Raw genomic sequence first — 12150 nt, 5'->3', positions numbered from 1 at the left:
TGTTATGTTTCTGCGATATACTGTAGATACGCTAATTTTAACATTTCACCCCCTTTTTCAGTTCCCCTTATCTGGATTTTCCGAAAGAAATATTTATATTTCTTTACTTTTACAGGAAATTCCAAATACCAGTTTTCAAATCTCTAATATGTTTCGTGTCTGAGATATAGTCTTCTTTTAAAATTCACCCCGTTTTTCACTCCTGTTCACTCCCTATTCTTCGGATTATCCAAGAACGCAAAAATACGTGTCTCTTTTTTAGAGGAGATTCCAAATACCAATTTTTACGTCTGTAAACTTTTAAGTTTTTGAGATATAGATACTCTCATTTTAAAAATTAACCCCCCTTTTCACCCCCTTAGCGACGGAATATCCAAAAATCCTCTCTTAGCGAGCACCTACATGTTAATATGAATGTATCTCCAAATCTTTATGTCCAGTAGTTTTGGCTCGGCGATGATGTATCAGTCAGTCAGTCAGTCAGTACAAGTTATTTTATATATATAGATTTCTCAAGTTCATATCAAAATGTCACCGTCGAAATTTAGGACAACAAGAGAGTTTCGCTAGGTTGAACGGCTGGGAAGCGTTCCATCGAGATGCCTTCATCCTCTTCACTTTCTTTTTCTTCCTGGTATGTTTCTACTCGGTTCTTCATGTCCTTTTTGATATTAAACGAATGGTAAGACTGTTGATACTGTGGTCATAACCATGGAATACCTAGTTTTACGTGGAATCCAAATAACAAGAACGTAACTTTTCCATTCAAAAACGTCACATGCATTGGTTGAAAGGACCTTCTGTCATTAAACTTGACATTCTTAGGCTTACTGACCTGTAACCTGTCACATATACCTTTTTTCTTTTCGTATATAAACATAATGCTCCCGGGAATGTTGGCAGGTCACGTATTATTGCCCCTAAAATGAATCACTAGATGGATATCTACCCATGGCAACTCGTTCAGAAATTTTGCCATTTTGCAACTGTCGCTGGGCAAAAGTTCTGGTTTGCCAGCTTGTGCACTTGTGCGTAATCTGTGGACGTGAGTACAAGCTATCGGATACATAAGTTGGAGTGAGCTTTGTTCACTTGTTTCTGAGCAATAAAATAGGTAAACTGTGTTTGTGGCTTACTCTCTTATATAGTTTTCACCCCAGCTTCAAAAATGAACTGATTTCTGCTTCCCAACATGAATAATAGTGTCCACAAAATGAGTATTCTGTTATTTCTATATTCATTCAAATCCATACTACCACTCTGTCTGCTCTGCTCTGAGGTCGACCGATATCTCCCCATCTAGGTAGGTACATTTTGACAACATTGTTTATATTTCCGTGTTTGTAGACATAGAAATATGTTTCATTTAAAGTTAAAATAAAATTAAAATAGTCTGTGTTTTAGCGGGATAATTACTTACAAGATTTAAGGGTTGCTAAATATATGGTAATAACTGTTTGCTGATACAAGTGATGACAGAGCGATGATTTTCAAGCAGTACCACTAAGTCAGTAACTTCTCGGAAATGCACTAGGTGAGCATGCGATGAAGTGTCTGTTCACCCAACATACTGATGAATGCTTGTATGATATTTTACGAAATCTTAACTGGTGACTGGTAATCGATATAATAAGCCTTAGGCTGCCAAATAACACGCACACGACGATATACCCTCGGCGTAGCGCCCTTGAGAAAATTTGGCGACACCGCTGGGAGCCGCGGCATACACTTTGCGAACCACTGCCCTAACTCCTCACGATAGTTTAACTTAATACTAGCTGTTTGATCTTAACTACTTGCCCAAACTATTTATCTATTCTAACCTTCAATCAGTCTAATCTGTGTGTATTTAACCACTTTATGATAAAATACATTTGTGAATTACTATTGCTTGCAGCTACTTGTGTAAGTTAAGGGAATGTAACATGGTACATGTTTCAAAAGACTGGTTGGCACTCAAAGGGTTGGGAGGCAAAATAACTCGCTAAATAACAATCAGCCCTTGCCATCGTTGGCTCAATCTCTACTCCGGCATTTAAGTTACAACTGAGTACAAACTATATGAAGTCTATATTAATGAAACTCATTGTTAACAAGTGTTTATATTAGTAGGCTGCATAATATTGTGCTTGTTTTCCATTTTCAGGTCTCTAAACACTTCTACCTCGAGAGTATGAAAGTACCACTGTGGCCCGATAGAATATGTACGATGATCCATCCGTCTCAGAAGCAGGACACAGTATGTGCAGGCAACGCGGTGAATAACGGCGATAACTGCATGGTAAGTAAGTAAGCTAAGATTTTGAAGGTCATCGGGATCAGATACCGAGAACGAAGAATTATCCACAATATGTATACAAATTAGTCTGCAGTGATACTAATCGAGGGCTTTGAAAAAGAAGGAGTAATCCAGAAAAGAGTGAGAGCAGGTTGCAGTTTGTCCCCCCCCCCTTCTTTTCTGTGTTTTCATTGTTTATATACAGGGCATTCACCTAAATGTTACACAGAAATAACTTCTAAACCATTAAAGATATCGGCATTCTGTTTCCATATTCGTAAATGGTACCCAGGTTCTTGTAAAATAACGTGCTACTTATTCTCATGGAGCGATTAATAACCGAGATATTGATACTAACTCCATATTTTTAAATAGAACGGCACAAATTCATACAGCTGGCCTAAAAGTTCAACTGCGTACAAGTTCAAATATACGAGTATTTTCAAAATCGGACAAGTACTTTTTGAGATATAAATAAGAACAGGATGCGCGGTTTTGCATGCCGCATCAGACGGCGTGAAGTCGGGCAAGGACATATTGTACTGACGCGCAAGCAGTTTCCTGGGAGTGAGTTCAGCCACAGAATGGATACCAGGCATGTAAGCACTTCGTACACATGTGATGGGTTCGCAAAGTGTGTATGATAGGCGAACTCATGACAGGACAGGGAGGTTTGATGTGTTTAAAAGGAATAAAATGAGTGCCTTGAAAGGAATTTTACGAAAGCTATAATTGTCACTGGTTTTAGTGTACAGTACATACTACTATATGAGTTGAGAAATAAACATAACATAAAATACCGGAAGAGATCCTTCTAGAAAAGCAAGACCTTCCCCTCCTACGCCCTCTGATAGCAGCTACACTACCTTACCTTACTATTTCCATTTGTTTGCAGGACGTGAGTCATTCACACTGCGATTGCATGACAACATCCACATTTTCAAACACTAAGTCTACTCCAGAGCAGTAATGCTTATACGGTCGCACTTCCAGTACTGCATCTTATTGTTCGGGTTCCTCTCCAGAGGTACGTGATTAAGACACTCGAAGGGGTACAGAGGGTAGTTGTTGTTATTTCATTTCCGGAGCTTGGACATCGTGGTCGTGTAGCCCCATGTGTGTGTGTGTGTGTGTGTGTGTGTGTGTGTGTGTGTGTGTGTGTGTGTACTGTATGTCTGTTAGAATGTGCCTGATAAATTTTGTTATTGTGGTGTCTGTAGTAGTGTACTGTATTTGTAATTCAGGTGAGGAATTGGGACGGAGGCGGCAGTTGTCGTAAGTAAGGAACCATCCCGACATTTTCCTGGAGTAGCGGTGGGAAACCACGGAAACACTTCCAGGATAGCTGAGATGGGTACCGAACCCACCTCTTCTCCGTTTTACCTCACGAGGCTGAGTGTACCCCGTTCCAGCCCTCCATCCAGAATTGAACTGTTTATTAGAGCCGGAAATTGATACCGGACCACCGCGGCGACAACTACGAATGCTAGCCGCTACACGTGATTAAGAAACTCGACAGGCTGTGGAGAAGGGTGGCTGTTTGTTGTATTTCATTTCCGGGGCTTTAGCAGCGTGGTCAAGTAGCCCCGTTTGCTTGGGGGTGTGTAGTACAAAGCTCACCTCGTTTTGTTCTGGGTTATTTCAGGCGAAGGAGCAGTGTTACCAATACTGGATTATTTGGGTTGGGATAGGTTAGACATTAGGGGACAAACAGCTCGACTTATTATGTGGGATGTTCAGAGCTGATCGTGGTGAGATGGCAGCAATACTATTATTTACTTATTTTACACACATTAATCTTCGCGGAACTCAAGCGCGACTGTAGTAGCGTGCATTCGGAAGAGCGCAGGTTCGAGTCCTGCCTCGCCCAACCTGAAAGTGATTTTCATGGTGTCCCATGTTCCAACACCAGGCAAATACCGGATAGGTACCTTTGGTATAGGCCACGGCCGACGTCCTTTCCAAATCCTTCCCATTCCCATCCATGGGAAAATACGCTAAACTGACCGCAACCTATTACACATAGATGTCAAAACATAACAACTTTAATCTCCCTTCCCCGTTGTGTGTTTGCCAGTCATACAATAACGTTGCACACCCAGGGTATGTTACGGTACATCACATTATGTTTACAGTACATGCCTGGTATCCGTTCTGTGGCTGAACTCACTCCCAGGAAACTTCTTGCGTGTCAATATGTTTTTGCCCGACTTCACGCCGTCTGATGCGGCATGCAAAACCGCGCATGCTGTTCTTACTTATATCTCAAAAAGTACTTGTCCGATTTTGAAAATACTTACTGAACCCATGACATTTGTGCCCTAAGAATATTATGTATTAAATTGTCAATTGGAATAAGAAGTTCGATTCTTGATAGCACTGAGTTGACACGTGGCGAGGGGATGGCTACTTTCCGTCCCACGCTCTGGGATACGTGACGTCATTCGCACGTGTCGACGGCGGAAGAATCTAAGTCATTTTTGTGGACTATTTCAGAAGAGCGCGTGTGTATGGCGTGCCCAAGCCAAGTCGACAAAAATATAGTGCCTATCAAATGAGGTCATTTATCCAGCTATTTTAATATGTTTAAATTTTTTAATGTCCATAAACACTACCGCCGGAAATGTAGCAAGTATGTAGTCACCTTCAAAACTCTTGTCATTACAGTTTAGTTAAGTCAGAAAAGTTATGGAAATTTTCTTGGCGGCAAAGGGAGGTGCCCGGAGAGAGAGGATAGTTTCTATAAATAAGGAAGGACGCCATGATGAAGCCCCTGCATTTTGTATCACGAGGCTGAAGACAGAGGGCTGAGCTTTTCTGCAAAATTGAACGACAAAAGTAGACTAAGTCCAACCAACAGATTTTAGCCGTTGTGGCTGGGGTCTTGACTCCATGTGGAGATAGTTTCCTTGAGTGGAAATAATTGTACCAAAAAGGACGGTCAAGGTACGGAATAAATTTGTATTTGATAAAGAAAGTAATTCGTGTGCGGAAATAATTACAGTCCATCGTGTGCGCTCAACAAGTGAAGGGCATTTTCTTTTTATGCTTTATTTCCAGGAAACCGGAAGAATAAAATGATCTGTACAGCCAGAAATGTAAAAATGGCTAAATAAAAATGCCAGGGTCACAGGTGAACCCTAAGATGAACGCTGGCGTGACTTAAGGTATGTGACTTACCATCTTGCCACCTATTATATCTTGTTTCATGATATCTAAATTATATGTATTTGTATACGACGCAGTTGGTTGTCCCTATGCGGTTTTTGTAAATGTCGGAATACGACGAAAAAAGGGTCATTTGTTTTATTTTCCACTTGGGTAAAATTTTGAAGTCTTGCGAGTGCCGTAGGATGTTGTAAAAAGTTATCAAATAGGGTTTCGAAGGGATATCGCTTCCAATGTAGATCGTCATTTCCGTGTGTTTATTGCCTATATTTTGTGATGTCAAATTAAGATGTTCACTCGATGTAAAAAATTTCCGTCTGAATTTTGACGTAAATAATATAAGAAATCCATGGGGTCCATTTTCAATCGAGTGGAAGCGCGCTGTCGGGTGAGAGTATAGAGTGATGAATTTGGTCACGGAGTGAAACGTTTTTCTAGGCCCATTCAAACTGTGTCTGACTGACAATAAATAGATTTAGTAGAATTTTACAGTCGTTTTCGTGAAAATCCAGTTATTAAAATACGATATCATTTTATGCGAAGTTATTCATTATTAAAGCACTGTGTGTTATTAGACGTCGTGGATTCTAGTAAGGATATTATTCCAGTCCTTTTGTCAGTGATAGTCGTGAGTTTGGGAAACAGAGGTTAGTTTTGTCGTGTGAGTCGAAATGAGATTTTTGAATCAGGTTGGAGACCTGTCAATGAAGCCGGGACTTGTGGAAGCCCGAGGAAGATTTTATAATGTTTGGAATGGAAAGCAGTATACAAGAATCCGCGTCGGTATTAATTTGCGATGTGTACAATTATTGTGGGCATTTTGAAGTATAATCTATGTGCATTTTGTTGGTTAGAAATATCGTATTTGTTTAATTATGTCGGCAGAGTTTAAAGGTTGCATTTTGAGAGGCCAGTCAGGTAGAACGAGCAGATGTCTCACATCACTGCCAAGCGAGGGTTGGGGCGGAATGCCGTCAGCTGATAGGGGTTCGCCGCTCGAATTACGGAACATGCAGATTGTGTTACGCATTGAATTGAGATTGCATTTCTCGGCAGGGGATAACGTTAAATGTTGGATTTAGTTGAAATTTTCATCCGGGAATAACGTGTGTGTTATCAGATACTGTAAATTTGTTTAATTGAGAACGTAATGTGCATTTGAGACCACGAACTTAGAGTATAATGAGCATGGTTAGCCAAATTCATGGTTGTCCAAAATATAGAGCGGTGGTAGTGATGATTGTTTTGTCTGTGAGGGGTGCGCAAACTTTATGAAATGTTATGACGAGATATGACATCGTAATTATATGGAGAGTTGCTTTTGGTTTGTACGTAATTATTAGTGTTATCTAAGTGTTAATAATGGCCAGGGTTAGATTAGATTTAAAGTGTGAGGTCATGAAACAAGATATAAACTGGACATGAATGATGTAATAGTTCTTTTCCAGCTACTGGAATCAACGATAGACATCCGACATGATTACATTAAATTATGTCAAGACTTGTGTAGGGACATGTGAAAGAAACCATTAGTCCGCGGAGATAGAATCTGTTGTTCATTAAGATTTCATTAAATCATTTAATTTTATTTAATTATCAAATTCAGTGAAAACCGCATTTTGAAATAACTTTAAATCAAGCGAATAACTTGGAGATGCATTCTGGAAATCGTAGTTTATTTTCTGGGGTATATGTAAATGTTAACGTAACGATTAAGGGGACATATCCGAAGGTAATGGATTTTACTGCCACGAAGTATAGTGAGCATTGTTACTGTTGCATGATTTGACTTTCTTTGATTGAGCAGAAATGTGCTGGGGATAGTAAAGTGGAAACTTTGGTTATCAACCGATGTAACTTAATTGTGTTTAGCCTTCAGCTTAGAAAATTGGATGGTCAGGGGGTCATCAACCTCGGTGACTTAGACTAGGGCCATATGCCACTGTAGCATCATTTTCCTTCCGGTCATCATCCACAATGACTTTAAAGTAACTTAGAAGTTTAGATGTCGGTCCATGACATAGTCGCAGGTCACGTCGATTCAATTAAGGGTCCATGCCGTATAACCACTGTGTGGCACACACCGATTGGACTGCCTTAATTATACCCTGAGTCCAGAGTTCGTGTTACGAGAGCTGGACCATAAAGAATCACTATGGTGGTACATGTAGTCTCACATGGAAGCCGAATTTAAGGATTTCCAGACTTTACTTTCTTAAATTAATAATTTAGACAATGGTTTCTAGTAAGAATGCCCATCAGGCAGTTAAGTCAAAGGCTCACACCAGTGTTCTGCCCTTATATGCAAAAAATGATTGTCCAGTGGACACGATTGAGTTAAAATATACCGTTGATAAATCAGGAATGCTTCATGAATTACTTGAATAAACAGGAACTTTTTTTAAACAAACCTTTCATTTGAGTAGATAGATTAGAATTACTGATCCCTACCTTTACCTCAGCAAGTGGCGAAGAACCCGATACGACCCAAGACACAGATCTCATGAACTTTGCTGATAGGTAAGAAAGGTAGGTATCCTTCAGTATGGACCAAAAGGGTTCATTACATATTTATACTTATACGCAGTTCAACTTTTAGGCCAGCTATATGAATTTGTGCAATTCCATTAATAATAATTTCGTGTGGCTATTGCTAGCCGAGTGCAGCCCTTGTAAGGCAGACCCTCCGATGAGGGTGGGCGGCATCTGCCGTGTAGGTAACTGCGTGTTATTGTGGTGGAGGATAGTGTTATGTGTCGTGTGTGAGTTGCAGGGATGTTGGGGACAGCACGAACACCCAGTCCCCGGACCACTGGAATTAACCAATGAAGGTTAAAATCCCCGACCCGGCCGGGAATCGAACCCGGGACCCTCTGAACCGAAGGCCAGTACGCTGAATATTCAGCCAACGAGTCGGACGCCATTCCATTTAAAAATATGAAGTTAATATCAATATCTCAGTTATTAATCGTCCCATGAGACTAAGTAGCACGATATTTTACAAGACCCTGGGTACCATTTACGAATATGAAAACACAATGTCGATATCTTTAATGGTTTAGAAGTTATTTCCGTGTAACATGTTAGGTGGATAACCCTGTATAACAGGCAGTAAAGGAAATCAAAGAGGAATTCGGGAAGGGAATCACAATCCATGGAGAGGAAATCAAAACTCTGAGATTTCCTGATAAAATTTTCATTTTATCTGAGACTGCAGAAGATCTGGAGAAATTTCTGAATGATATGGACAGAGTCTTGGGTAAGGGATAAAGATGATAATAAATAGGTCCAAAACAAAAATAATGGAGTGCAGTCGAATGAAGTCAAGTGATGCAAGAAATATTAGGTTAGGAAATTAAGTCTTAAAGGAACTGGATGATTATTGTTATTTGGGTAGTAAAATAACTAACGATGGCACAAGTAAGGAGGACATAAAATGCAGACTAGCACAAGCAAAGAAGGCCTTTCTTAAGAAAAGAAATTTGCTCACTTTGAACATTGACATAGGAATTAGAAAATTGTTTTTGAAGACTTGCGTCTGTAGTGTGGCACTGTATTGAAGTAAAAAAAGGACGATAACTACCTCAGAAAGAAAGAGGATAGAAGGTTTCGAAATGTGGTGTTACAGAAGAATGCTGAGGTGAGATGGATAGATCGAATCACTCATGAAGAGATACTGAATTGAATTGGTGAGAGGAAATCGATTTGGCTAAATTTGACCAGAAGAAGAGATAGAATGATAGGACACATCTTAAGACACCCGCGACTTGTGCAGTTTGTTTTTGAAGGAAGTGTAGGAGGTAAGAAAGGTAGGGTAGACCAAAGTATGAATACGACAAGCACATTAGAGCAGAAGTAGGATGCAGCAGTTACGTAGAAATGAAAAGATTGGCACAGGATATGGTGGCGTAGAGAGCTGCATCAAACCATTCTATGGACTGTTGACTCAAACAACAACAACAACAACAACAACAACAACAACAACAGTAACGTTTAGATTTATCTCTCCCCTTCTTTGCTTTACATCGCACCGACACAGATAGGTCTTATTGCGACGATGGGATAGGAAAGGGCTAGGAATAGGAAGGAAGCGACCATGGTCTTAGTTAAGATACAGGCCCAGCATTTTCCTGGTTGGAAAATGGGAAACCACGAAAACTATCTTAAGGGCTGCCGACAGTGGGGTTCGAACCCACTATCTCCCGAATGCAAGCTGATAGCTACACGACTCAAACTGCGCGGCCACTTGCCCGGGAGTTTTATCTCTGAAGTGTTTCATAACGACAGGAGTTGAAAGACTAAGGATCTTTCTTCTCTGCTAGTTGCTTTATGTCGCACCGACACAGATAGGTCTTATGGCGACGATGGGAGAGGAAAGGGCTGGGAGTGGGAAGGAAGCGGCCCTGGCCTTAATTAAGGTACAGCCCCAGCATTTGCCTGGTGTGAAAATGGGAAACCACGGAAAACTATTTTCAGGGCTGCCGACAGTGGGGTTCGAACCTACTATCTCCCGAATACTGGATACTGGCCGCACTTAAACGACTGCAGCTATCGAGCTCGGTAGGCTAAGGATCAAGGACATGAAGTATATAATAATACTCCATAATTTATATTTCATTTTATTTTGCTTGTACGTTCCTCAAACTCTACTTGTATATTCACATCATTAATCTACTACTTAAAGTGTCGTGGATCCATGGATACAATGACAATGCCATCCTAAAATGTATTTGTTTTATTTCCTTCCCTTGAGTTAATCTGTAGGGTTTTCTTTGATGGAGGGGGGGGGGGGGGGGTGTCTTACAATATTTACAAGGAGCGGAATAGAATTCAGCTCTGTCTTATATCATTACACATAATTTCTTATCTTCCATATCCCTGAGATTGTAGGTAGCCTCCTTACTTTATATTTGACTATCGAACCATTCGGGCTTGACTCGGGAGCAATTGTGAATTCATTGTGTCATGCCTTGTAAGATTTCCTCGTATAAAGAGAACATCATTTGCTTTCTCTCCTGATCTAGGCTGCTGTATGTACCGTGTGTAGCTCGATGCGGCATTTTGCCGGGGCAATGCTGGCCGGCTGCTTGTTAGTTCGTTCTTTACTGTTCATGCAGCATTTAGAGCAGTGTCCACCAACTGGCTGACGTGTGACGTCGGCGAGCCCGTATAACATAAGAGTGCAGAGTGGCCAGGCGCTTCAGTCGTAGAGTGAGACGAAGGGGCTGCCTGGCTTTGTAGTAGGCATGAGCTGTGCTGTACATTGTGGTGTTAGTAGTGGTACAGTACACTGCATAAGCATGGATGAACCGAGCACATCACAGTGCAACAAGCTATCTATGCCTCTGATCATTTTATCTTTATGGGAAGATCTATACTTATTTGTTGAAAATGATAGGAAATGGTACAGCTAAATGTTTAAGAAAAGAACTGTGGTATGTAAAGAAATATAATTTACAACGCCAGTACAGTATGTGTCACGCTACAGATCATGATCAGTATCAAGGCGAAGAACTGGTACGTGTAATTGCAGAAATGAAAGATAAATTAAATAAACCTCTCGAGCATTCGATCAGTGAGTCAGCCGTTCGATTGAGTTTTAAAATTTCATATTTAATTGCAAAGAAACCTTAACCGTTCAGTGATGATGAATTCGTGAAGGAATGTTTAATCCTAGCCGGTGAGAAATACTGTGCTATCTGTACCACTACTATGTACAGCGAGGCGTTGCTGCTAAATCTGCACACGGCTTAAGAACGATTTGAGGGCACCGATCGGAGAAACTTCGCCAGGGGAGGGATTTGAACTAGGACCTCCGAGCTGAGAGGATCGCGCAATAGCAAGTATGTTAAGGTGACACCAGCTGAAACCCACGGCATGTTTGTGCCTTCGCCAGGGGAGGGATTTGAACTAGGATCTCCGAGCTGAGAGGATCGCGCAATAGCAAGTATGTTAAGGTGACACCAGCTGAAACCCACGGCATGTTTGTGCCTGATGCTGATTTCTCGGCATCACCATCTCGTAAAGCGCATTTGAATTCACCCGCGAAGCGATCTGATTGGCTAACTTTAGCTGCTGATAAAAAGACTACGGTGTGAAGTACCGAATAATTTCAATATACATATGAGTATGACGAACCCTTTAGCGCTCATATCCCCGGTTAACGTTGTTCCCGACAACTCTATAGATGCATGAAGAAAACATACTGCAAAGGCTATTTTTATTTTTAGAAGACGAATAAACAATTTGTCATGACAGGAAAAAAGTGGCGTATGACTTTTAGTGCCGGGAGTGTCCGAGGATATGTTCGGCTCGCCAGATGCAGGTCTTTCAATTTGACTTCCGTAGGTGACCTGCGCGTCGTGATGAGGTTGAAATGATGATGAAGACGACACATACACCCACCCCCGTACCAGAGAAATTAACCAATAATGGTTAAAATTCCCGATACTGCCGGGAATCGAACCCGGAACCCCTGTGACCAAAGGCCAGCACGCTAACCATTTAGCCTTGGAGCTGGACTGTCATGAAAGGGATTACGAAATTAATCTCAAAATATGGTTTGTAATCTTCTTCTTCTTCTTCTTCTTCCTCCTTATCTGTTTACTACCCTCCAGGGTAGGTTTTTCCTCGGAATCAGCGAGGGATCCCACCTCTACCGCCTCAAGGGCAGTGTCCTGGAGATTCAGACTTTGGGTCGGGGG

The 12150-nt window shown here is 41.1% G+C and overlaps 1 protein-coding gene across 1 annotated transcript in view; it reads left to right on the top strand.

Annotated features, from left to right (window-relative positions):
• LOC136864594 (trypsin II-P29) overlaps window positions 1-12150 on the top strand; it is a 55959-nt gene that overhangs the window by 41390 nt on the left and 2419 nt on the right. Inside the window, exon 6 of the mRNA XM_067141808.2 lies at window positions 2147-2281. Coding sequence (XP_066997909.2) covers window positions 2147-2281 — 135 coding nt within the window. The remainder of the gene's footprint in view (window positions 1-2146; window positions 2282-12150) is intronic.

The sequence above is a fragment of the Anabrus simplex genome, chromosome 1, assembly GCF_040414725.1.
Source record: "Anabrus simplex isolate iqAnaSimp1 chromosome 1, ASM4041472v1, whole genome shotgun sequence".
Lineage (NCBI taxonomy): Eukaryota > Metazoa > Arthropoda > Insecta > Orthoptera > Tettigoniidae > Anabrus > Anabrus simplex.
The sequence above is the reverse complement of the archived record's forward strand: the minus strand, read 5'-3'. Positions and strand labels throughout refer to the sequence as shown.